We start from the raw sequence: 27,693 nt of genomic DNA on the forward strand, positions 1-27,693 counted from the left end.
TGTTTCTTATTCCTCACCTGAAAATCATAATCCTTGGTTTGTGCTGTGGCATAACACAAATTATTTCTCATAGACAAAAGGCTCCTTTGTAGCAATTAAGGTCTATTGTGTAAATGCCTGTTTAGAGAATGTGTAGTGGAATATTGACATTCAGGGTAACTAGCCTTGTAAAAAGACAGTTCTTGCACATGAAGTATGTGGTCATTTAATATATTTTGGAGGAGTCATTATATGTAATGAGGCAAATAATATGCACAGTAAAATCTGAATTTTACCAGATGAAATATATTCATGTTGGCCTATATATACTTACCTCAGTGTTATAAATGTGAGGTCTGCTCCCATAGAGGACAAGGGAAGTTTTGCCACTGCCCTCAGTGGGAGAAAGATTAAGATCCTATTTATCTCATGTTTTTTTAGGGTTTTTTTGTTTTGTTTTTTGAATATCTAAGCAAAGTAAAGTTCTTTATAAACACTGGGAAAGATATTGAACTCCCTGAATAGCCTGCACCCCCTCTGAAGTCCAGGCAGGTGTGGTTCCACACTCACACTTGGGCCAAAAAAAAAAAATACTCCCCAGAGCATACTTGAGAACACAGAGTTGGAATCCACATAAAACAATCCTGTTAAGGTCAACCCTATTTCATGAAAGGAAAGATGACAGGGTCAGTTTTATTGCACATGGGGAAATCCCCACAGGTCTGGAAGAAGCTATCTCTCCCCTGACACTGACCTCTCCCCCACCCAGCCAGGTAACCTAAACCAGTCCTTGCTTAGGCAAAACTCCCACAGAAGTCAATTGGAGTGGGAGGGGTTTATGGGGAGAGGGTTGTTTTGTTTTTCTAGAAGGATGCCGAATCTGGCCCTAGTTTAAAGTAGGAACTGAAGGCTGATTCTATCATATTAAACTGGAACAGCAGGGGGCAGGGGTGTTAAGAAGGTCTTGGTGACCTAAAGTGGAATTTGGCCAGGGACCCCTGCTCTTGTGAAATGTGTCATGGGGTCGTTAACGGACTGCAAGTGGTCAGGACCTTGGTTTTTATGCCTTATCTAAAGGACAAATTAGCCTAAAGAGACAGTCTCCTGTTTAACTAATACATGTTTTATAACCGTCCATGAAAGATTTAAAATATAAAAGATAACTCCCCTCAAGAAAATGAATAATATTTTAAAAGTCTGATTAATACACGGAAGCCTGAAGATTCTAAACTGTCCCTTAGCAGTGGACCTTCCCTTCTGTCCGTTAGATTTCCCCCTACACACACTCACATTTTCCCCCTAGTACTACCATGAAGGTAACTCCCCTTAACACTAGAGAGACTTGCCCACACAATTATACAATTATTTAAATGTTAACTTCCAAGGCACTGGAATTTTAGCAATGATCTTTCCCTTCTCCGCACCTCCAAACCCCCACACCTTCATTTCTCTCCTTCTTTTAAAATTTATAATAACTGTGTCCCCTAAAGATTGTGAGGCCTGGCTTATTAGGGTCCTGTCCTCCAAGGTACTAATCACCCCCAAATCCCACAGCAGCTAATGGGCTTGACTTCCATGGGAGCTGGATGACTTCCATGGGAGCTGGATTACTTCCAGGGGTGCTCGGCTCCTTGCTGAAAGTACTCAGTACCTTTTGAGGTCTGGTCCTCCCTCCCTTTCTCCCTCCCTCCATTTATGACTTGACATTGCAATGGGAATGAGTGATGGTTCTTCACATGAACCTTGCTCCAAAGACATCCAGAAGGGTGCTAAAGAGCTGTAGAATAAAGGGACTTCTGTGCAGTGAAATAAGTCCTAGAGCTAAGGAAAAGGTCTTATTGTACCATCCATATTTAAGGGGGAATAGCACAAGGGATGCAGAACTCCCCATGGATTCCAGTCAGTTCTGCTTAGAAATCAATGACACCATTTAGCCCTGAGGGTGAGTCTTGAACTCTGAACCCACCTTTATCCTATCACTATCTGCTATGTGCTGGTCTCCCTGACTTATTCCTCAAATATTTTAATTACATATTTACCTTATGCAAAGTCATAATCTTATTTAAACATATTTATGGTGGGGTTTGGCAGTGTGAACAGTTGATATATCATCTGTTCACACCGCCAAACCCCTCACAAATATCAATATATACACACACACACACACACACACACTATTTATTTAGACATTCATCTCTATATTGCTTGGCTTTGAAAGGAAATCTGCTTGAATAACATCCGATAGAAAACAGCCACGCTGTAAACAAAGAAGCAGGGAACTCTTTTAATTCCTCATTTTAATCTAGTCCTTAGTCTTGCCCATGACCAAATGGAGTGGTAGCTGAATTTGATCAGAACAAGGGCTGGCTGTTCCTGTTTTCCCTGGAAGTGTTAACGTTTGATTGAGTTTGTTTACAATCGTTTGCCTCAAACTGTGCCGCATTTAACGGTCTATAACGTTTGATGTCAGGCTCTGTGCTTAGGCACATTCCCACCGCCTTGATCTCTCCTGGGCACACTCCTGAGTTTTGCTCTGCTCAGAGGAGAAGCATTTTTTACAGAGTCCAGTTTCTTGGTTCTAAGGCACTTCTGTAAAGTTGGGGTGGTAAGATTGGGTGGCTACGGGCCATCCAGTGCCGTGAGTTGTAGGTACATTCATATTGCACTTAAATCAGGAGCGGTTAGCAATGGCAGGTTCAGCCGGATAGGATCCTTTCTCCTTCCTCCAGCCCTCCTGGAGTGCGGTCCATTTACACAGGAATTGCTGTAAGGTTTAGAGGAGGCGGGTCCACAGCCGGATCCCAGATCCGGACTGCACCTCCTGTCTCTACGAGAGAAATGTCAGGAACCCCAACCTGTTTAGCGTCGGCTCCGCCAGCAAAGGCAGTAATGCGCAATCAGACCACCAACGCGCCGATCCGCACAACACGCCACTTAATACACGTCTGTAATTTAAACTGCCGGGGACATCCACTTACAAACCGATTTTCGATATAGGTGTTTTCTGCTTCCCCCACTTTGCCTTTGAAATGTCTCCACATCCCCCCCCCCCGCCTTTCTTCTCACCCCTCTCTCTAATTCTAGATGAGTATTACTTTGCTCTTTTCGTTGGCCAAGCACAATTGTGTTATTGGAGATAATGAATTCAATCCCCATCAAAGAGTATTAGGAGCGCCTTGGCCCTGTAGTGGCTTTTTCAAACTCGGAATGAAAGGCCGGGAGAAAATTCTCTGGGTAGCCTCCCTGATAGCGGCTTTTGAAGTGAAGGGGGTCGAGCATTGTTGTTCAAATTTTTGTCCATAAGGCTGAAGAAAGACCGGCGGCTTTTGATGAGAAGATGAGAACCGCCTCGTACGTTGAGCAACAAGTTAGATGGCAGTGTCTTACTGCTGCCTACTGCCTGTGAATAACATATGTCCCGCATTAATAGGGGCTCAAAGGGAACAATTGGGCAGGGGGAATACTAGCCTGGCTTACACCGGCTAAAGGTCTTTTCTCTGGACCGCTGTGCAACTAAGTATGGATATTGGAGGGGAGAGTTGATGAGGTTCTGCCTTGCATGTTGTTTCTGAATCAAGCATTCTACTTGGCCAGCTGTTCTCGTATGGAAGGGCAGAATGCTTCTTACACATGAGGACTACATCGTATTGTTTCAAGGCAGGACTCGAGCGCACATTTTATAACTCACCTTGGCGGCTGTAACGCATAGATTTGCCTCAGCTGTCGGGTGGTTGGTTATCAGTTTGGAACCAGCGCTTTTTTTGTTGGGGGCTTGGCTGGTGCGGTGTGTGTTTGATGTCGAGGGTGATCCTGCGTTTCTTGGGCGGAATTTGATTTTAGACAGATCTGAAACTGAACGTAGAGCCAGCTAGTGTATTGCGTCCCTTCTTCGTTTTATATGGCATGGTTACACAACTAGAGGCTGTAAGGTATCTTCTTAGCTAAAGCAGCCCGACAAGCGACAAAAGGAAAATATCTTAGTCAAATCAGATAATCTCATCACTAGAAAACTTTTTGCATACATTTGAGTTAAGTTCATACATTCTCTTATTCCAAGCCCCACGCTCCTCCAGCCATGGAAAGATCCCCCGCCCCCACGAGTTTCTTATGCTAACCGAGTCCATTATTACTATGGAGAAATCCAAGAGGAACCCCACCTCCTAGTCACCAATATGCTTACATTTTTCGCCAGTCATAACCAGAAGGGAATGTATGTCCGCTGTCAATGCATGGCTGGCTGTGAGCATAGAGAAGATAAAGGGAAAGATGTATGTCAGCCGTTGCACAGTTCGTTTCAGATTTAGATGATTAACCGGCGAGTATTTGAAAGTCTAGCACACAAAGGCAATGTTTACAATGACTATAGCGCTGCAACGCCGGGGCCAGATCCTGCTTCTATTGAAGCCGAAAGGAAGTTTGGCAGTTGACTTCAATGGGGGCAGGATCTGCCCGAGGGGGAGTCAGGCTCCCAACTGCACTTTTGTATCAGTGTTGTCGTGGCAGTCGGCCGTTGCTGCTCGCATGAATTCGCAGATTCACAAGCACAGAATATGCGCGAGCCACCGCTCTGATGCCACTACAGTGCGGCCTTTATAAAGCCTCCTGAATCAGCATAAACGGAGACAGACCTCCGGGGTCACGAGGCACCCAAGTAAACACTCACTGCAGGGACATTTAAATTTTCATTTATAACGTCTCGAAGAGAAAAGGGAGCCTAGATGCCCCTGCCTTCAGCTTAGAAGGGTGATTTCATTTTTAAATAGCGACTAATTCTGCTTCATTTTATCGGTATGAAGTAACTGATCCAGGACAGAATCCGCAAGCAGAAATGAGTTCAATTGAAGTCATCTGGAAGCGTTCTCAGGCGGTCTCCGGGAATTATTGGCACCTAGTTTACAAGCCAGATATTTCAGCTCTTTCGCCTCAAATGATTCTCAGCGTCTTCAACTCTAGCAAATATAGAACTAATGGGATTTAAAATGGGGGGCGGGGGGAATCTCCTTTAACTAATCAGTTTTCAACCTGATGATAAATCACATTACTTCAACGTAAAGGCTCGACTTCTAGGGGAGTTCTGCCTGAATTGGGTAGGGTTGGTTTCTGGACATTCGATCTAGTTGCCTATGTACTTGGAATATAATCGTAGTGCGCTGTAGTTGCGGCGCGTCCTATTCGGATTATAGCTGCTGTAGCGCAAGAGAGCTGCAATGCATCATTGCAAAGCAGCTGGTTTCCAGAAACTGATGTTCTTGCCTGTCCAGCTTGCTAGCGATCCCCTCCCCGCACCGCATCATGCTCTCAGGGCTCCAGCGTAGGGTACATAGTACAAGGCTGAGATTTGGGACGAATAACTATTTAAAATGTATCCCGTCCCCCGTGTGTGTGTGTGGGAGGGGAAATACTTAAAAAAAAAAAAACAATTATCCGTCTGCGAGAAGCTGTTTTGGAGCAATGCGAAGATTTGAGAATGGTGAGACGCGTTCATTTGACAAATTAAAAAATAATTGTACAGTGGTCAACAATTGCACCCAGCTTTCTCTTCAGTTGTTCAATTTTGCAAAGCCCATTTGACAAGTGAAAATGACCCCGTCGTGCCATAACAAGAAAATTGTGTTCACATTATTTAAATTTCATTTCATAGTTTGGGGGAGAGCAGTGTGAGGGGATTGAAGGCCCCCTCCTTTTTTAATTTTTTTTACCTCAAACCCAGTTGGATTTTGTCAGGAGACTGCATGTGTTTTAAACCCTAAAGACTGAAAACAAAGAGGGCTGGTAGTGTAAGCTGTCCAAAGTTCAAAGATGTGAAATCTCAATGAGTTTCTATTTGAGGCGAAGAGGAAAAATACAAACAGCATGGAATGTCTTGGGCCAGAAAGTTGCACTATATTGAGAATGAAATGTGAGGTTATTTGGACTGATCTGTCTTTAACTGTTACTCTGTCGCAAAGGGTAGAATAATTAGTGGGAAATAACCAGCAGGAACAAAGGCAGTGTTTTTCCTTATCACCCTCCCTTTTTAACTCGTTTTTCAAACTTTTGCCTCCTGAAAATTGACCTTTAGACCTTGGAAATTATAGACAATTGTTCATTCTATAGTTATTAGTTATTACACTGTATTTGCTGGGAAATTTCGACTTGGTTCAGGAGAAATTACCTGACTTACAGCATCACCTGTAAATTTTGTCACCAGGTTAACTGATTTTTTAAATTACTGATCGGCATCAAACATTCTATACCCCAAACCTCCCAGTTTAATGGGAGTTTTTGCCTTAGGAACGGAAAATCTAGTCTTAACTGCACACACCAATCAGTATCTATAAGCTATTCTCAGGTAATGCTACTTTGTTTATTTGTATATGTTTCCATTGCATGTGTTTTTCCAGTGGAAACAAATTCATATTAAATATATATGTTACTACATGCAATGCATGCGTATGAATCCTATATCCCCAGAGAACATTCCGGCCCTCGGTATATAAAAGGGTAATTCTGGCTCAGCATTAAGTCAAAATTAACAACCGAGCGTGCACTAACAAGTGTGTTTTAACAAGTGTCTTTCCTCTCTTGTGTGTTTTTTAAAGAAACTGTTTCCAGATTGAGTATTTTAAAATAATCTAGACCCACTGTTGTCTCATAGCAAAAAGAAAGTTATTATGTACACTGCTGCTGCAATCAAGTGTTTTTGCATATAATATTGCTGCAATATCAACATCCAGTCAATTGATTATTTTAAAGGCTAGTTATAGTTAAGGCGGGGATGGTTCACTTAGTTCAGGATGCATTGGTTTGTATTGACTGATCATTGACCAATAAAAAAAAATCAACCCCTCCCCCCGTCATTTTAAAACCAGACATGGACATATGTTAAAGTGAGATGTGTTTTCTAGGATTTGACCATATTTATACTTTATTGGTACAGCAAAATTTAAGGCTAAAATAACAGAAAATTCTATTTCTCTCGTGATTCCATATAGCGGTTTTTAACTCATTTCTTTCAATAGATATCCACTCTACAATGGTTTTGCTGTTACACATACCAATATTGACCTTATAGATCAAACAAAACCGAAGGGATATTGTTATATTCCTTTCCTAATATCGATGTGCCTTTCTTTCTGCCCATTCGTTGATTTTCACGATTTCATTGTCCTTCAAAGAAAAATAAGGATTTCTCCGTTTTAAAAAGTGATGCAAATTTAGGGCCTGATCCTGATCTCGCTGCAGTTACTAGTACAGCTCCAGTCGTCTTCCGTGGGAGCAGGATTGGGCCCAAATTGCTTTATGGAGGAAAAAAAATCCATATTTCCTGTCAGACCTATGACAATCTGGGCGTGTGTGTTTCTTCTTATTGCTCATAAAACTAGCCAAAGGTGCGCTTTACCTAGTGTTTTAAAATGATGAAATGAAAAAATTACTAATACTGCTCAGGTTGTGCCACAAGACACAAATCCGAGCCCGTATTCCCGGCGAACTCAAAAATTCCCATTCAAGGAAAGCATGGTCGGTTTCCAGATTTGGATCTTTCAAACCATCTAAAATCCACTTACACCGTTTAAGAGGTCTCATAACATACTGAATTACTCCCTATTTGCATTTAATTAGGTTAAATGAACCTGATGGTTGCCAGTGGTTTTAGCTTTCTAGCGTGTGGTTGATTAAAGATAACAGCATTTTTAAAAGGCAGAAATTCCCAGATAAACTGGAATAATGTCCGAAAGTCACAGCGCGACTAATCCTGAATTCACCCATTTCCTTGGCGTCCTGTAAGGCAACAGGGAGTAAGACACTGGACGTTGAACTATAGTAAAACCATGCTCTATAGAATTAATTTAATGCTGGCAGAACAATAGAACTGGCTGAAAATAAAAGCATGAAAGTGGTGCATTCACTCCTTGCCGTGCAGTCCTGCCTCGAGTTCATTTTTCTGCTGTTACTGAAGGTTTCTTGAGCAGAGGTGTAAAGAGCAGAAGAAGCAGGCACCACAGAACTTGAGAGCTGAGCATGGAGCAGAAAATACACGACTTTCCTTCCTTTTGGTGGCTCTGTCTTGAACTAAGCACAAAAGCTGTATTCGCATATTTAAAATATATGTACTTTTTAAATGCTGGCAATGAATAATTTCCCCTCTACTCCATTTATATGGTTCCCCCAGCGTAGTCACTGTTGCTCCATTATAGAAAACAGAGATTCGAACGTAATATCTAATGCATAGCCTGAAGATATATATATATATTATTTATAGTATAGACTGAATTATAGCTAGATAGATCATTTTGAACCAGAATGGGCTGGTTAATCATTTTACTATACACACCCATAGTATTTCTTTCAGGCCAATTACATCCTGGCTGTATTCCACAGCTAAGGTCTGAATCCTGGTATTTAACCGCTGTGGGTCAAAGCCCCAAAGCACTGCATCCATGTTTTCATTTTGAAATAGAGTAATATCTTATAGCACTGTTCTATGGAGGACTAGGTATATTCTACTTAAAATGGGCTAGACTGTGTTGTAATTACTGGGGTAAAACTCTCTTTGACAGTGAGTTAGGGCGGCAGACTAGGGCTCATCTGGCCTGATTTGCAATGGTGTTGAGCAGCCTGCAGCTCCAGGCAGCATAGACAGTGTTATGTGGAGGGGCTGCAAAGTAATGTCATCTAGATACACCGCTAAAGATCTCATGTTGCCTACCAGGTGTCGGTTTGCATTTCAGAGTGTTCTACAATACATGATATATCATTTGGAAAACTCATTTTGTAAATCTATATTTGACCAAATATAAGTATGTAGCAAAAGGTGGAATTTATTTCACTGTGTGTGTCTATGTCCTTACACCCCCGTCGGAGTACGAGCTGATCATTCAGTGAAAGATCAAACTATTTTTTTAAAGCCCAGAGCTGCTTGCTTTTTATATATTTTCCTTTCCTTCTTGGCTGGGCCTCAGGGTTTGAAGAATTGGTTTTGCTATAGGATTTCTGAGGTCCTTCCAAATTTAGTTTGTCTTCAATTTCCCCGACCAGTCACGGGGCAATTATGTGATAATTAAGAGAATTACACAGTTCTTTTATCTCCTGTTCTTGTATGAGGTAGGCTGATCAAAGTAAAATCTGTTCAAGTTCATATCCTTCGAGATGATGCAGTTCACAAACAAGTGCTGCTTGCTGGGGATCAGCGTTTGCCAGAGCTGTTGTTGTTGTTATTGATGTCAATCTGAGCAAGATCTACAAAGAAGTAGGTGGACTGGAAACTGAGCCTAGTATCTAAGGAGATTAATGATTTTTGTGACTTAGAGCAGCATGTTGGTGTGAAGTTGCATTTAAGAGATTTTCTTCAAGTGTAACAATGACCAACAGTTTAATTCCTGGAAACTGCATCTTTAGAAGGGAATAGGTACAAAATGTGTTTATACAAAACCACACAGCTGTGTTGCATTCTATACTGCAAACAGTTCTGCTGCATTTCAATACAGAGAGGAATGCACGCTGGCATACATAACAATATCAGATATGACCAATTAATATTTAGGAACAGCATTAAGAAGGACAAGCATGTTTTGTTAAATTAGTTATCCACAGCTGGACTCGGAAATATCTGCATAATTTGCAATAAATACAGATTAAATATTCAGTAGGGGGCATGGCATGAATGGTATTTAAAATAAAAGCATCCTCTATTGTGGATTTTTACCGTTTAGATATTGCGTAAAATGTTAGTTTTACTTTCCTAGTAAACAGTACCTACACTGAGATAGACTTTCAGTTTCTTTCTTGCCCTAAAATGACAAAAGATTCACAGCACCGGTTAAGATAATTTATAAATTCTATAATCTTGAAACTCTAAAGAAAAGGGATATTATACTTTCATCTAATTGCATTTTTTCACAGCAAGTGAATTTTAAATTTAAAGTGGATGTTTATGCATGAATATATTTGCTATATATAGAGAGCTTGTGTGATCTATCTATCTATCTATCTATCTAATAAAGCAGATATCGCTTTCCTTATTAACGCTAGCATCCCCGTTATGGTTCACAATTTTAGAGTTCTTCAACGTTGAATAAGTCTTTCGTTTAAAATTATTATGCCTTCATATCCACCCTCTATTTTTATATTTTATGTAAGTCTATTCTAGCCTTCGCACATATGCAATTGAAAGAAAATAGCAGAAATCATTCATTGTTAACATTTGATTTATTTAAAGTCCTTAACTGCAAATGATCAAAAACATACTTCACGGCTTAAATTCTCAGTTATCATTTTAAATCAAAATATTTTTCAATTACAATCACATTTATAAAATTAACATTTTTTAAAAAAAATTCATGTGTAATTTTTTACTGTTGTTTAAAGCAATTTCGGCCTTAAAGAAAGAAAATATAAACCATGCAATAAATTAAGAACATTGAGAAAGCGAACAGGAATAATAATAAGACCCGTCTGTCTATGCTAACACCGTGTAAAACTGTGGAAAGTGCATTAACACTGGATGAAACAAGCTAACAATGGCAATAATTAAACGGCCATAAAAAATTCTGGATGTGTTATTCTGAAACAGATATAAGGAGAGAGCGAGCTCTCTCGCCTCTTTCTTTGCGTTGGGCTAATATTCAATATTTTCCGGAAAAAAATAACGTTGTTATACATGTATAGGTCTAGTTTGTACGCAATGAAGAGACTCAAATTAAATAATCATATCATCCACACGTTGAAGAGAGTTCCTGATGAATGAGAATCTTCAGTAACAGCTTGGGAGGAAAAAAATCCAACTGACTGTGACCTCTGTAACTTTATATTAAATCCCAAGGCAGGTAACGCTGGGAAATATCTGGCCCAAATTCTGCGCTCCAAAGCGCCCATTGACATCAATAAGAGTGCAGGATCCGGCCCATGCATCTGTGCTGATGCCTGTTCTGCTACCCGAAGAGTATTTTGCAAATATCAAAAGGATAATCTGAGAAAGCAAATAGTTTTCTTGTCGCTTAGAGATTAGTGTTTTGCTACTTCACAGTATTGTCCTTCAAACCTTTTTAATTAAAAAAGAACCTTATATGTCTACTTGCTTGCTTCTTCATCTCCGTATTGTTAAAAGTATTGCCACATACCTGTAAACTTGCATGAGATTATAGAGCACAGAAGTGGGGAGTGGGTGAGGATGGAAAGCACAAACAAATAGTTTACAAGCTCAACCACCTTTTCTTTCTCTCTCTCTGTAAGGTTAATAACACCCTGCAAAGGCTACAGCGATCTTTGGAGGGGCAAAGGCGAGGGGAGGGGGGTATATACAATAGGGGGTTCGCTCAATTTCGCTGGAGGGCCTGTTTTATAATAACATACACAACGCGTTCGAATACAATAAAGTAACAGTCCTTTTGCACGGAGCGTGCGGAGACGCGACAGTTTTGTTACCGGGCTAGAGAGAGGGAGAATCAGGCTCGCCGTCCGGGAGGTGACTGAGCAGAGCTAAGACGTGTTTAGCACAGGTCTGGAATACACACCTTGATAGTAGGAAGGCTCCAGTGCCGAGGGCTCAATACTACTCCTACCGGCCATGGAGGCGCCGCTCAGGGGCAGCCCGCCCGGGATACCCGCCCCGTAAGAAGAATATTGCAAAGCCTGCTCGTAGGCTTTAAAGTCCAGCTTGTGCTGCTGTTCCGAGGAGGACATGAGGTTGTTGATAGAAAAGGGGTGGTTGAAGGAATAATGGGGGTCGCCTTTCAGGTGGAGCTGGGACTCGTGGGCTAGGGAGTGCGGCGGGTGAGGGACAGGCGCCAAGACCGGGACTGAGCTAATGGTAGAGGACGCCGCGGAAGCCGAGGTCTTAAGCTCAGTATTTGCTCCATTGTGGTCCATAGACTGGGGGCTGGTGGAAGGGTTGGGATTGGAGACGGAGGTTGCGGTTTCCAGCTGGGCAGGTTTATTGTGACCTCTGTGTAAAGGGGAGTTGGAGCTGGAATTGGAGGCGCCGGAGTGGTCTTTCCTGCCCTCCTGACCGGCTTTGCCGTTCGCTTGCTTTTCGCATTTGAAGCGCTTCTGCCGGCGAAGGTAGCAGCCGTTTTCAAACATGTTGCCTGAATCGGGGTGCAGGGTCCAGTAGGATCCTTTGCCGGGTTTGTCGGGCGAGCGGGCCACTTTGACGAAGCAGTCGTTGAAGGAGAGGGAATGCCGGATGGAGTTCTGCCACCGCTGCTGGTTCTGCCGGTAGTAGGGGAACAGATCCATGATCCACTGGTAGATTTCGCTCAGCGTCAGCATCTTGCTGGGAGCCTGCTGGATAGCCATTGTAATCAGAGAGATGTAGGAATAGGGGGGCTTGGCATGGGGGTAGCTTCGCTTAAAGGTCTTGGTGTCTCTGGTCCTGGTGAGGTTGGACTGGGCATACGCCATGGGACTCATGCATGGGTTCATGCTGGCATAAGGGCTCAGGCCGTTCATTGAAGCTTGCTGAGCCGACATGGCATTCATACTGGTCGGGCTAAGCGCAGTCCCCATGGCCGTCACCCCGGCAGTCATGCTGTTCATGGCGTTTGTGGAGCCAGCAGACATGCCTGCCATGGCGCCTGGGCTCAGTCCTGCCCCAAGCCCTGTGTTAGCGTAGGACATGTTAAAGGAACTGGATGTCATGTTGCCACTGGTAGTCATAGTGTTCATGGTCATGTAGGTGTTCATGGTGTTCATGGACCCCAGTCCCGAGTTCATGTTGCTGACGGGAACAGAGGAATAGGCCTACAGCAGGGACACAAGATTAAGAGAGGCGGTTAGCAGAAGAGAAGGCAGGACACTCTATGAAAGCGACCCCCTAAGAGTTCATTACACAAGGGGCCCGGGCAATGTCTTCCCGCCTTACACAAAGCCAGAACGCCGCCGAACCCCAGCAGTTACCGCGGCCATTCTAGAGGCGATCTGACTGTCCGGGGCAAGGCAAGACAAGACACTCCGGCTTCACTGAAACTTATTTGCTTCTACACCTCCAGCCTATTTACATACAAAAAGTAATAATATATAAAAACGAGTATTAGCTGATGTGTCTTACAAAAGGCCAGCCAGTGTGAATACCTTGTTGCCTTTGATATTGTGTCACTTCATTACTGTAATACTGAAACGATGCTATTTGTATTTTCAGCTGTTTCGTGCACAAGTGTAGTAGGGTAAGGAGGCTAAATATTTTTACTCGGTGCTTATCTGGAAAAAGTGCATGTATTTGTATCCCCAACGGCTGATGCAGTAAACAATTATATTGCAAAGTTACGCTAAAGTACCATCTCACCTTTTTATACTAAAACAAGTCGCACACACACCATACTTACAAATAATGGCAACACAACTGGGCTAAAACAGGATAGATTTTACTCTTAGAATGCGCCTATATTGTTAATGTTTTGATTACTTAATCAAATTAATACAGCTAATAAAAATGAACAAACTTGTGCATTGTCAGATTAAATTTTAGACAAGGCTGAATTAAATTGCCGAGGTTTTGCTACAAAATAATCATCATACATATGGCTGCCACGTATTTAAATTTTTTGATAAGCAAGCTAATAATATACCATTACAAGAAATCCAGCAGTTCGTGCTCAGACAGTATTATTTTCTTTATACATGCCTGACAGATAACGCGTGTACCGTTATTTGTGTTATACCTAATGTGTCACATTATTTAACATTAAAAAACACTTCCCATAGCATAACTACTCTGAATTCTGTAGTGTTTCCTTATGATGTTCTATCATCTTTTATTTTGTGCAATATAATTACGACTCTGGCACATTTCAGAACTGTTATAATCTATCGCCAAACTTAGTAAAGGTATAGAAACCGGTACTAAATCTAATTTAATAGAAATGGGATCAAGGCCTTTTTCGTTCATGTACAATTAAGAGTGAACAAATGCAACTCTGTTAAGTTAAAGCTATCCTTAATTATTTTGTTGATGGACTGTAGTATTTGCAGCTACTTATTATAAACAACCATGCCTTTTTCTCTTGCAAGCCTGATTTTAATTTATATTGAGACAATTATTTCCCAGAACAGTTTAAAACAGGAATGCGTTTCCCTTATAAAAATCTGCACAGTGAGTTTATTATAGTAACAAATAAGGACAAGCTATTGTTGCTAACATAGTAAAAGGGAGGCTTCCAGAACTTTATGGTAGTGAATATTGAATACAGAAAAGCGAAGTATTTAATATGACTCTTATTTTCCCCTTCAACATTAAAAATCAGTATATGTGAACACATATACACTCACATATGTGTGTGCAAATATTTAGTATATACCCCACATTATAGCCCTACACATGTATAATTCTACTGTGAAGTGTCTCCTTTTTATGTGCTAATCTGTGCATGACTGTAGATATTCTCTGTTACTTGTCCAATGCTAAGTGTGTTTTTTTCACAAACATTCCAGTGTGAAAGCTACACGGCCACATCTACAAATGTGCAAACAGCAATCGCTGTTGTGTTTTAAACCATATTCCAAAGGGAGGTAATTCACTCCGTAATGGTGTTTTATTTGCCCTATCATTGTTCATTTGTTTATATTTGATCCTTTCTTTCTGTTCCTTCTGAGCGTATTGTAAAAATAAGAACAACACGGAAATGCAAAGGGAGTGGAGAAAGAGACAGGTTCCCCGCTGCCAGCCTGATCTGACTCTCCGCAGCGCCACCCTCCGGTCTCAGGCAGAAGCGCACCCACGTTTCAAAAATCTTGTTGCAAAGTACAAAACGACTGATTATTTTGCCCAGTAAACCACCAGAATTAACAGGTGAGGCCGTTGAAAACGGTGGGTAAAGAAGGCCTTAAAATTCAGCCTCGCCCACGGTGACGGAAGGCGCTAGTGTTTTTCAAGGGTTTTCGCAACTCTTGGCCCTCACACTGCACCATCTGGAGAGCCCAGGGCTGAGGGCGCTCAGAGATCGGTCACAGTCCTATGCACCGAGCCAAGAGTTTACGGGGCGCTTTTGTGTGTGCAAAAGTACAAATGACGCCCCTTAAACGAGCTCGCTAACATCCCCCCCACCCCGCACTCCCACTCACTCCAAGCACACGCAGCAGCCCCATTATCACGGAAACGCCATTGGGCTATTGGAAAGCGTGGCGATTTCTTTATTGCTTGGCCGGCTTCAGTGTTGGAAAACGCACGTTTGCACTGGCAGGATCTAGAGTGCAAACCGCTTCCCCATATTGTTACACACCCCCCCAGCCCCTCCCCTCCTTTCGCCCGCTACAGCGGCTCAGGGGCAGCAAACAAGGGAGCTCTTATGATTCACTCACCTCCTGATTGTCGGTGTAGTAGCTGCTCCAGTCGCTAGTTTCATGCCCTTCCATTTTCACAGCACCTAACATCATGGAGCCAACCTTCCCGGTGTAACCATCCAGCCTTTTTGCAAGAGACAGGCAGCAGGAAAGGAAGCGTGACACAGCCCCAGCCTAGCAAGAAGCCAACTCGGGGGGCGGGGGAAGGAGGTTGAGATCTGGTCTATAATAAGCCAAAAAGGAGGCAGGGAGCGGTGTGGGGCGAGACACTTGAGAAAGTGAGGAAGTGCCGGCTGGGATGTGAGAGGAGTTGAGCTGATGTGGATCTTACGTCGCAGAAGTGCCCACCTCCTCCTCCTCCTCTCCCCATTTGTCCGCCGCACAAAGACGTTCGCACCTACAAAGCCGGAGATGCACCTGCAAACAAGGCAGTTCCACTCTCTTGCAACTCCCCCGGGGCGTCACTTTATTTGCAAAGCAGTGTAATTGGTTTAAGCTACGGGGAAAGAAGGAGAGACAGAGGTGGGAGGAGGGATGGAGGGGGTTGGAGAGTAGAAACGGAAAATATCCTTCTTTCAAATGGCCAGTAGAAATGCTAGCAGGGATCGTTGGAAATTACACGAAGTAGATAAGGAAGGGCAGCCCCCACTGTTGAATAGAATACAAAAGCCTCCAAACTCAGAGATTACCGGGCTGTGTTTACTAAAGTACAGTAGATGCTCCTTCAACTTGGCGACCGGCATATATTTCAGAGTACTGACTGAGCACTGCAGCCAACACACGCCAAGAAATGAGAACTAGTCTTATGATCATATCACACAATACTTCCCACTCCCCTCGCCTCCAGACTCATCAAGGCAAATAACTTTGGTGCTTCCAATTTCAGTCAAAGTTCTCGAACATATGTTTCCAAAATTCTATTGACATGCTCATGGACTAAATCCAGTCCAGTCCTTCATACAAGGCTTCGATGTAGCTGTATATTTTATTATTCTCTTTTACTGTGTCACACGTTTAGAAACCATGCCATGTGTGTCACAGCGGTGAGGCATGACGCTAAGCCACCCAATAAACACGAACATCGGCTTGAATGCGGATCCACTGACATTAACCTATATTTGACAAACATCAGGTGAGTCACTGAAACCATTTTATATCTTTGTTATAGAAAGCATTCAGCCCAGAAGCTTGCTTGGAAATAGTCACCCAGTAACAGTGACAATAATGAATAGCTGAGTCCTGATTAGTAACTTAAATTGTGCATTATTCTGACTTCTCACAAGAAATGCGGGTGCCTGCCTGATAATGGCCTTACTTGGCTAAAAGGTGAAAAAGCACGTGAGCGACCAATCCAGCCCTTGTAGGGGGGTGAGCTGGGTGAACTAAGATATCAATTTCTAGCTTTTGTGATTCTCTGATCTGACGTCAAGATCTTCTTGGGTTTCTTAGCAACTTCCTTTATGTTTGTCCCGATGACAGAACTTGTATTACTTCGTAGTAAAAAGCCTTCGGGGAAAGGCAGGGGGCCGGGAATAAACCACTTTATAATTTCCTGGACGTTTGGAAATCGATTATATACGAATGATAGCAAACAGATTAAAGATACACAAGTGATCTGAATTTCTTTACCAGTTGTTTATCAGATGGGACATGTACAACGGCTTTTGGTTGCTTCCACATTTAACTGTCCTTGTATTTTTTACTAATACTGTGCTAAATTCTTGTGCATCCCACCTTAGATAACTTTCTTATTGAAGTACCTAAAAAAATAAATTAACATTCCAATATATAGTCTCATATATAATATCTCTGCTTTGAAGAAATAGGTTTTAAGTTGTCTAGTAAACGCGTTGTTATCCCTTTCTTTGTTCTTTTTCTTTCCCTTTTTTCTTTAAATCTGGCAACAGAATTAAGTTAAATCCTTGAAACAAACAAAACTCTGATATCAGCAGGCGAGAACAAGGGATGAAAATGTGCCGTTAAAGAAATAAAAAGATAAAGGCATTGGATTACAATCCGCTTCTTAAAGTGGCCACACTGTGAATAAAAGATTTAGGTTGAAACAAAATCCACATGGAACGTACTAAGAGACAATATCATTAAACAATGCAGGATCTATCGATCTATCTATCTATCTATCTATGAGTACTAATCAATCTATGAATTAGTGCTTTTTGAGTATTTGTTTATTTCAATATTTTTGGTTCTGTTTGGATAACATACAAGTACCCACAAATGCACTATAAAACTGGCGGGGTTTTCAGCAGCAAAAAGTCCTCTCTTTTTCAGGTGACTATACTACAAACTACTCTTCGTTTGTGTGAGATAAGCAAGATAGTATCCTATTTTCCGCAGCAATGTAATTCTAGTGAACAACTGTCTAAATATATTAGCTCCCAAAAGGGATCAGCTAAAACCCACGAAAAGAAGATGACTGTCGAAGCCACATGTTTGCTAGATACACTTGCAAAATTATATAGAAACGTCACAAGGCAAAGTGCAGCAGAAATACTAGCTGGCTCAAAAGTCAACCTGTTTAAAACTACATTCTCCGTCCATCTAAAACACATAAGCAATGATATCAGCACACATAACTGATTAAAGAATCAGCCCCCTTTTAAATAGTAAGGCAACTGAAAGACAACTGTAAGACAATTTTGTTGCACTGAAATTATAGGTGTACAGGAGACTTATTTGATTAAACAAAGTCACAGCGCCTCCTGTTGTCCAGCTGTTACGTCAAACTCACATACCTGTTTTAAACACAACTATTGGGTGTAATAGCCCATGAACAACTGCAGTTTATAATCTTCTTACAACGGTTTTCACTTCTACAAATCAAGCTGCCTGAGGTAAAGAATCGGCCGCTACTGGAAATTTCCGCAATGCCCACTCCCCTTTACTGCACTGCAGCCTGCTGTTTGAGAGACTGGCTTCCCATGCACTTTCCTGACTGTAGCGGTGGATCTAACCTTGGGGATCAGGGCGGTTAACTTTTGCGGGGATTTAAAAAGGGTACATGTCAATCGATCGCTCTAGCCAGCTAGCTGTTGAAACTCTTCATAATAACATGCCCGATGATCTGGACGTCAGCTGCATACTTTTTTAAGTTACTTTAGGCAGGAAAGAAAGGAGACTCTTCTTAAGATGGGAGTGGGTGACTCCAGATAAAGCCTCTTGGGGTGAGTCTAGATGCCGAAGTGTGTTTGCTAGGCTATAAAAGTGGATCCCTGGTTCCTTCCCTCTTATCGAACTAGTGCGGATTGTGCCTATTTATAACGAATCCCTGAAATCATTTTCTTCAAAGATCGTTTGTTTTGCAGAGTAATAATACAGAGGAGGAAGGGGAAGGGGCTCTGCTTTGAATTGTCTGACGGAGGTCAGACTCTCAGTTCCTTTCAGTGATTTCTCCGCATCAGAATTCGCAGGATGTTGCAGATGGGGGCGTGGAATAACGGGATTGCAATTAGAAAAGACGTTAATGGAAGCTGTTCTTATAAGCGAGTCACAATTTATCCTAACGTCTGTTAGTCTATAAAGTGCCACAGGATTCTCTGCTAATTTATCCTACTTATTTTACAGAAAACACACAATATTTGAAGCCAGTTTTGTCCAGGGTATTCCCGGCAGGCCTCAGGTAGGGAAAAAATGACAATGAGCAAGGTGAAATGGCATATTTTTTGGTTATTTGTCATCTCATTTACTGAAGAATATAGTTGGGGAAAATTAGTGTTTGCCATTCATACTAACTTGCCAAATATAAAAGTTATTTATATATTCCAGCCTCTCCACAGTTTCACTTCTTCACAAACCCTCTAAACCCAGAAACAAAACTTTAAATTATCAGGAGTTATTTAAAAAAAAGAGAGAGAGACAGAGGGGAAAAAGCTGTTTAATTGTTTTTCCTAGAACAAAATAACTTTGTCGCTTAATTAAGGAAAGAGTTTGCTTTTGAAATGGACAGGATCTGCAGGTAATTCTTCAGATTTAATTTGAAGTGGCTTCTTGGTTTTAGCCAAATGAGATCGTCTGATCGACGTTAAACAGATGTTCTGTTAAGGGACACATCGCTAACTTGTGCACCTGTTTCAATCATCTGTCGCTTTCCATGCAGCTAAGGATATTTTTCTTCTACGTTAATGTGTAGACTTCGTTTCATTTTCCCGTATATAAATTTAATTGCAGATCTGCACCATAGAATTGTTCATTATCAGAAAGGATTTCTATATTATTAGAGTATTATGGGGAAGGGTTAAAGTTGTTTGGTCTAAACTTGGTGATCTATCTATCTATCTATCTGGAAAAAGCAGTTTACTTCTTTTCTACAGAAGAGAAGAAGCAGAAACAGGAAAACCCTATTACTTCTATTTCATACAAAAACGCACACGAATGCCAATACAACGAAAATCCCGAAGTTGCCAGATCGCAGGGTGTAGAAAGTGTCTCTTTTCAATACTGGGCAGAGACAACACAAACTGTGAAAACCTGAATCCTCCTTTCTCACTCCCAGAACGTACTTCGATTGTTTTAAAGAGCACCTGAATTCCACTAAATACCAAGACAAAATGCAATTTTATGCAAGGATCTAGACCGAATAAAACCACTTCGGCAGTGAAATGTCAACAGTGATGAACAGGTTCACCATTGCAATTTTTGGGCAAAATATAGCTTCGTGCATTTTAACACCTCCCAGGCCAGCCGAGCATGTGAAATCTCTTTGTTTTAAAAGTATGCCTCAGACTCACACGAGACCCATTTTCGAATATGTCTTTGATGTAAGGGTTGAACTCTTGAGTCGCTCAGCAGGAGGAGTTCACGAACAGGTGAGATGCGATAAGGTTGCATTTACTTTCCTCTCTTTTGGGATCAGTTTACCTGCCTAGACAGGTAAGAACACTTTATTGGATCAACGGTTTCTTTTAGTCTTTTCCACATGAACTTTTCTTGCCTCGGATTTTGTCAGTTAAGTAGTTTTTCCTTAACTAATGATCTGCCTTGAAATAATGAAGTGTCTCTTCCCTTAGCTTCTGCTTGTTTTGTTTATCCTGCTAAACTGTAAAAGGAATTTTCTTTTCCTTAAAGTGAACATACAGGGAAGTAGATTTTAAATGTCTGATGAATCACTTATACAAGTGACATTTAACTACACTACATGGTTCCGTGATCCCATCACATGGGCAACACCCTTTTTCGTTCTGAATTGAATCCTTTATCTCCTCTGGTGTCTACAGACAAAAGCCCATTTCAAATACAACGATGCGTTTGAAAAATGGATCTCGATTAAGCTATTCAAATGAATCGATTTTTCTACCTTTAATTTCACTCTCATGCAAATAAAGAGGTGTGATTGTAAGATACAGGATTAAAGCAGAACTGTTGTCAACCGCCAGGACTTAGTGTTATTTCCATATCACAATAAATCCAAACGGAATGGGCACCTCTAACTATAGACGGTGACAACATATACAGTTCAGAGTCACTCCTTTAAAGAGGAACTATACACAAGTATAAAGGGGACACATTATATGAGAAATTCTGCAAAATTATCAATATTTTGGAATTCACGTGTTATTAATAATGGGTAATTAACTATTACCCGGATCAGGATTCTGGAGAATTGCCAGGAAGTCTGACTGATGAAATCAACACAAATGTCGCCGGGGAATTCGTGTGTTTCGCCTCCATCCTCCTCTCCTACCCCCATTTTTGTGGCGCCAGTTGGGTGACTGACTCGCAGATTGTCCAATAATAGAGTAGTCTCCAACATTTAACCTGTTTTCTTGTATTTTCTCTCTCTCTGACATTCCAAACTAGACAGTATGTTTTCCTAATAGAAGAAGCAAAGAATTTGTAGCGCAGATGCACAAGAAATCTTCCCACCAAGCAGTAGTAGGGGTTCCCCGAGTTCTTTATTTTGAATGAAGCAGATAACTTTGCAAGTTGAAGGTTCACCGATAAGTTATTCGCCTACACAGGGCTCGATCCTGCTCACATTGTAGTCGGTGAGAACAGGATCCGGTCCATCAGATTCATGAAGTATCGAGGGGGGAAGATATAAAAGAAGACATTGGTTTAGAAAACAGTCACTTCTGGTCCCGATCCTGATCGGTGCTGAGCAGCTCCTGAAAGATGTTGAGATCCGCAACAACACCGCTAATGATCCGGCCCTAACAACTCCGGATTCTTTAATTACTTGATTGTGACAATTTAGTCACTTAACAAAGTTCTTTTTTTTTTTTTTCACAGTCATGGGAGTTATCGCTTTGCACATTGTTGTAGCGATGCTGTGCTGCCAGGAATTTGTTTTATCCTATGATTTGTATTGATGTGGTAGCATCCATTCTTTTTCTAGATTTAATTCCGGTGTAATTTAGGTATCAGAATATATCTGGTTACATCGTCGACATTCCTGCTCTAAAACTGATCAGAGAATATCTGTGTACTAAACCAGTTATAGAGGGGAACAGATCTTTAAAATTAAAACTACAAAGAAATAGTGGCTGTCCAATCATTACAATTGGACACAAAGACCACTGGATAATAAGGAAATGTATGTCTTATTTGTTTAAAGCAACATACTTTTTGGTAAATAGTTTACCATCCAATTAAGCTATGTAGTACATACTTTAAGTTACTTTTTGTGAATGCTGCTAGATATATACATGTTATTTGGATAGTTCAAATTGTCAGGATACCCACATTTATATGTGGCCTGGGGTGGATCCTTTCAAGTATGGAAACAGACCTGTTAAAATACTTTGGCTTTTTTTTCACCAGTGTCAAAAATAAGCATTTATTTTGAATGTTGGGTGTAATGCTTATATTATAATTTATGGAACTGTAAAAATAAATGTTTATCTTGTATATTGGGTGCCCTGTACCCATTCTCACAAATCCAATTTTCAAAACACATTGTTTATTTTGAAAGTTAATAGAGTCATAATTGTTGTGTAGTGTTGCTGAAGCTCTAGTGGTCTCAGGATATTAGAGACAAGGTGGGTGAGGTAATATCTTTTATTGGACCAGCTTCTATTGGTGAAAGAGACAAGATTTCAAGCTTACATAGACCTCTTCTTCAAGTCTGAAGAGCTCTGTGTGAGCTGGAGAGCTTGTCTCTTTCACCAACGGAAGCTGGTCAATAAAAGGTATTACTTTACCCACCTTGTCTCTGGAGTTATCATAACATACTAGCAGTAGCTAAGGAGTGAATTTGAGTAAAACATGCACAAATCCCTATGGTTTCCTAATGTGAAATCCAACTCTAACAACAAACATGATCTTTCAGGGTACAGGTGGGGCTTTCAACAGAGAAGTAAGGAAGCAAAACAATCACTGTAATTGAACTGGACCTTTAGCCCTAACAAAGGACCTATTAAATAGGCAATATATGTGGTTTTCCAGGCAAAATGTTGAAATCCTAGAATTGCAGCAGGTTTACCTATCCTAGAAAAAGGTCGGCTCAACTTTAAAGGCCATAATAAATCAAATAATTCCATACCACTATAGGCACAAGCTGCAGAAGTGACGGTGGCTGGCAGTGCTTATGCAAATGCTACTAAGTCTAGGTGAAATGGCTCTTCTTGAGGGAAGGGTGGGTTTGATAGCTCACATTTTGGGTGATGGGGATTGTGGAAGGTTCTTCCCTCTCACCCCAGGGCTGTCCAGAGGATTCATGGGGCCTGGGGCAAAGCAATTTCGGGGGCCCCTTCCATAAAAAAAAGTTGCAATATTATAGAATGCTATATTCTCGTGGGGGCCCCTGCGGGGCCTGGGGCAAATTGCCCCACTTACCTCCCCACCCCTCTGGGCAGCCCTATCTCACCCCACCCGATAATTCTCCCACCCCACAGGACTGTGTTGGGACCTTTCTTCCTGGGCTGATGGGGCCTATTCTTTAAGTCAGCTGGGAAGACAGATTTAATTCAGCTGTGTGCCTTTAGCTCTCCATCAGTATTAGAGGGATGTGTGGTAGAGACCAGTGGCTGTCATAAATGGTTGTCCTGGAGTGATTTCAGTTTTGAATTCACAGTAATGGAAGGGTTGAATATAACAAAACACAGAGGTGGTTTATTTAAAGTTCCACTCTGTCTAATGCTACCGGAAATGCTACTTATGCATTTCACAGTTCATAAAACACAAGACTTTCTGCTACAAAAAATTCAGGGCCCTATCACAAATGAGCTAAAGATGAATCTCCTTGAGCTGAGTTAGCAATGCTCATGCACTGTAGATTGTGGGGAAGTATGATCACATATGCAGGAGCAGGTGTGGTATTTCATCTATCAGAGGAACACCCTCCACCACCACTAGCCTCTGCAGTGGAACATCTGTAGCCCCCTTTGAGCATGCCCAGTGGAGTCCATGGAGTAAAGGACTTTACTGAGGGGAAGTGAATGTCAGTGATATTTCCTTAGAATAGGAGTCCCAATGAGATTCCATGGCATAGTATGCAAAGGCTGGTTTTGCTTAGGGTTCTATCCAGCTCATTATTGCCACAGGGACTCCAGGGATCACCCAAGTTCTGTGAACCTCCTGAGCGCCACAGCCCTGCTAGCTGTTCCCTATTCTGAAGGTTTGTTCTCCCCTGTAGCTGGCTGCATGAAGCAGATTTTGGCTTTACACAGCTTCCCCAAACCAAGGGATAGATCTTCTTATGATACTCAGGATCTAGGAAATTACATCAGAAAAAGCACTTACCACACTAAGTGCCTTCTGTTACCTCCTCATGTGGCATCAGTTCTTCCTCAGCTAAGAGGCAGTCAGTGAAGAGTAAAGCAGCATAAGACCCTCCCACAGGCCGACAGCTCCAAAAGGGAGCTCTCTTTAAAGTGAGATTCTGGAATTTACTCAGCTTCAGATTTCTTCCTCTTTAAATGATGAGAGAGAGAAAGCGCCCAAAACAGTGATGGAGGGAACCCAAATTTCTCAGATAGCCCCTAATCGCTGCTGTTGGGAAGGGTTCTATCTCCCCCACACTAGTTGCAGGATTGTGGACAGAATCCTTTCTTATTATCATCCTAGGGTCGGGGCAAGAGGCCCTTTCCCCATCACCTTTTGCAGGATCGCTATCAGGGAGTCGCTCTCATACCAAACCTCAGCCTCTGCAGGCTCACAAACAGAATCTCCACAATTCTTTTTAGCAGTTTTGGCCCTGGACTCTCCAACCTCTCTGTACTGCTGGAGCCACAGCAGATTTAATCCCCTCTATGCATAGGGTTGACCTTTTAATTGCATAGTCTGCATATATGGGGCTTGTATGTCCCAAAAGACCGAGCTTTTCAGCTATGAAGTCAATGAGAACTACACACACATATATATATTCAAGATCAAAATGTGACCCTATAGGGAGCAGATGAAATGAACTGGGACTGAAGTCTGGAGAATTTGCCAGGATAACACTAAGAAAGTGGAGAGCAGCCAGTAATAAGGTCAACCTTTAAAAACTAAATTAAAAGTTCAGGGCTATATCCAGCAAGATTTCTGCAGCAGCTTAACTTTAAACTCCTGCATAGTCTCAGTGACTCAGTGCACAATTAGAGCCTTAATAGATAAATAGGATAGCATATTACCTAAGTGAAAATGCTTTATTTTTACTTATTGCTTTTGACTTCTATCAAAACAGGAGAGGCTCTGCTCTTCTCACTGTAAGGATTATGACTAACTTGTAAAAGTAAATCAGATATTTTCTCTTAGGGTACGTAATAATATGACACTTACTTAGATTATGAATGGCACAGTTAAAATCTGCCAGATATAAACTTTTGGTTTGTGTTCACTAAAAGTGGTCGTAATGTCTCATTAAAAATATTGCTTGAAAGGTAAAGGTCATCATCAAATTTCCAACTTTTTAATCAACTCTGCTGCTGACAAGGACATGCCAGTGTTTAAATAATATGTTTAAATTGGCAAACAAATAAAGTAAAGCCTAAACACTTAGGAGGAAGAGATATTTATTTACAAAACTATTTCTATTGGTATCATGTTGGCAAGCACAGATATTGTGGAACCACAGAGGAGCTTATCAAAGAAGAGTGTGAATATTTGTTGTGAATCAGAGATACGATACAATGATTAGTATCAGAGGGGTAGCCGTATTAGTCTGGATCTGTAAAAGCAGCAAAGAATCCTGTGGCATCTTATAGACTAACAGATATTTTGGAGCATGAGCTTTGGTTGGTGAATACCCGCTTCGTCAGATGCATGATTAGAAGAATTACAGTTTTCTAAGTACCATAACTCTCAGAAGGTGATGGTCTGAGCTACTTAAGGTACTGAAACTGTAGACCTTTACTACTTTGTATTGCTATAAGTAATTCCAATAGGAGTTGATCAAACACCCACACACTGACACTGGAAAAGCTACCAATGCCTTATACTTCAGTGGAGCTGGAGCAGGCTTTTATAGTTAATGGGACAACTCATAATATTAAGTACTACTTTCAAGAGGTAGCATTTACAGGATTGGGCCCTAAATCAGGTAATTTGAATACCACTATGTATTTTTGCCTGCAATATAAAGTGCATTATTTTACAGTCTACCTTCTTGTAATTCATCAATGATTAAAAACTGCAATGTTGTTGCAAGTATACACAAGCAATGACAACAACATTGTTTTCCAAGGATAGTTTGGGGTTTGCTACAATAATGATTACAGGCCAAATATTGATTATGAACTTGCAGTTCCCATAAAGGTAACACACAGAAGACATAATTTAGTTCTAAATCAGGCCATTTACAAGTTTATGAGTGAGCACTTTTGCTTGAATTCATGGACTACATATAATGCTATGGTCATAATAAAATCAAGTGATAATGATTTTGAGGCAGAGCAGGTCTCATTGCAGGACAGATGCCCAACTCAGTCCCTTTTTCCAGTACCACAGAAACTCCCTTGCACAGCACAAATGGCTTCACTAAAACACTGCAGATGAGGTAGTCCTAAACTATAGCTACTAATTTGATCAGTTTCCTGAGGTTAAACTGGATAATGGTTTGTTTTGGAATTTATTTAGCTAATTACCACACATATGGATTATGGTATTTCAAGAATTAATAATCACTGTATTTATTTATTAATAAGAAGTTGTCTTTGGTATGCTTATGCTTATTTTATTTGTATATATGAGAAAAGTGAAATATTAAAATAGAGTTATTGGTTTATTTAAACAGCAAATATAGGATTACAATCTGAGTAATTTTATAAAGTTTTTCTATTTATCTGGGATAGAGGATGTAGAAGAGAAGCACTGTACTAGAAGTTAGGGGACATGGATTCAATTATTGAATCTGACAATGATTCTCTTTGTGGCCTTAGGAAAGTCATGTAATCACTTTGTACCTCAGTTTTCCAATCTTTAAAATGGGGATAATGTTATTTAGCCTTCTTTGAGATTATGAGTGAAAAATAATATACAAGTGATAAAGACTATTATTAATTATTATAGTAGTTGGATAGATAAGTGGTTCTGTGCAAACATACTGCTTTTTGCTACAAAGCAGACAATTTCTCTTCTTTTAAAATTATTACTTTTTAGCTTTCCTAGGAATGTTTCTTTAAAGAGCTTGTGCTAATTAGAAACAAAGGAAACTGATTTGCATTTTCTCTCCAGCCAACTGAACACTTTTTAAAAATCACTTTTCTTTTTAAAAGAACAGAGCCTTCCTTGTAATAGTAGTAGCCTGCTAACCTAGAAGGTACAATTTATATGAAGTTAGAAAGCTTAGTGATATGGTGAAGTATAATTTAGAAAAATAATAGTGTGTACCCAGGGACTAAACTATACAAGGTTTTCCAGATCTAGATCTATCTACATGTACTGAGATTCATCTACTGATTAAAACCTTGGACTAAGCAGGCTACTGAGATGAGGGTTAAACTGTTCAACTAAATGGCTTACACTAAAAAAAACAACAACCTCCTCTAGGCTCCAGGTATGACTGGGATGGCTAAGAGAGGTTTATAAGCCACACACTAGAACTTGGGGAAAAGGGATATCTCCCTCCTAGTGTCCATGTGTATAGGGGACTCTCCATGCACAAAACTGCAATCTTGGGGTAAGGTGGAGGAGTGTCAGCTGCCTCTATGACACTGTATCCTCTGTCCCAGATCCGACAAAGGCCTTTCATGGGGTGGCAGATCTGTGAGTAGAGTTGAGGTAGAAGGGAGAGGGCTGTCAGGATGTACATCATCCCCTAAGCCCTGCAGGGAAGTCTGGGGAAAGAAAGGGGGTTTCAGAAGCTGTATTTTCTGGCAGCTAGGGCCTAAGAGCCAGAGCCTCCTGTGCAGATGGCCCTGGGCTTCTGAAAATTGTATGGGTCTTGAGGGAAAACAGAGAGTTAGGTGGTAAAAACCATTCCCCCTCCTCCCCAGAATCCTGTCCTGTGAATTTTCTGCAGAAGGGACAATTAGACTCTTACTAAGTCCTGTCTAATTGCCCTACTGCTCCCATTTAAATCAA

At 41.1% G+C, this 27,693-nt stretch overlaps 2 protein-coding genes across 2 annotated transcripts in view; one reads left to right on the forward strand and one right to left on the reverse strand.

The window, feature by feature from the left end:
- Window positions 1-10,185: 10,185 nt before the first annotated feature.
- FOXA1 (forkhead box A1) lies at window positions 10,186-15,671 on the reverse strand. The gene is made up of 2 exons (XM_032789973.2): window positions 15,253-15,671; window positions 10,186-12,699 (listed from the first exon to the last, which is right to left on the reverse strand). The coding sequence occupies exons 1-2, from the start codon at window positions 15,325-15,327 to the stop codon at window positions 11,437-11,439; spliced, it is 1,338 nt and encodes a 445-aa protein (XP_032645864.1). The 5' UTR covers window positions 15,328-15,671; the 3' UTR covers window positions 10,186-11,436.
- Window positions 15,672-19,587: 3,916 nt separating this feature from the next.
- Window positions 19,588-27,693, forward strand: part of TTC6 (tetratricopeptide repeat domain 6) — a 162,106-nt gene continuing 154,000 nt past the window's right edge. The window contains exon 1 of the mRNA XM_032789971.2: window positions 19,588-20,057. Within this exon, the coding sequence (XP_032645862.1) occupies window positions 19,851-20,057 (207 nt within the window). The 5' untranslated portion in view covers window positions 19,588-19,850. The remainder of the gene's footprint in view (window positions 20,058-27,693) is intronic.

The sequence above is a fragment of the Chelonoidis abingdonii genome, chromosome 4, assembly GCF_003597395.2.
Source record: "Chelonoidis abingdonii isolate Lonesome George chromosome 4, CheloAbing_2.0, whole genome shotgun sequence".
Lineage (NCBI taxonomy): Eukaryota > Metazoa > Chordata > Testudines > Testudinidae > Chelonoidis > Chelonoidis abingdonii.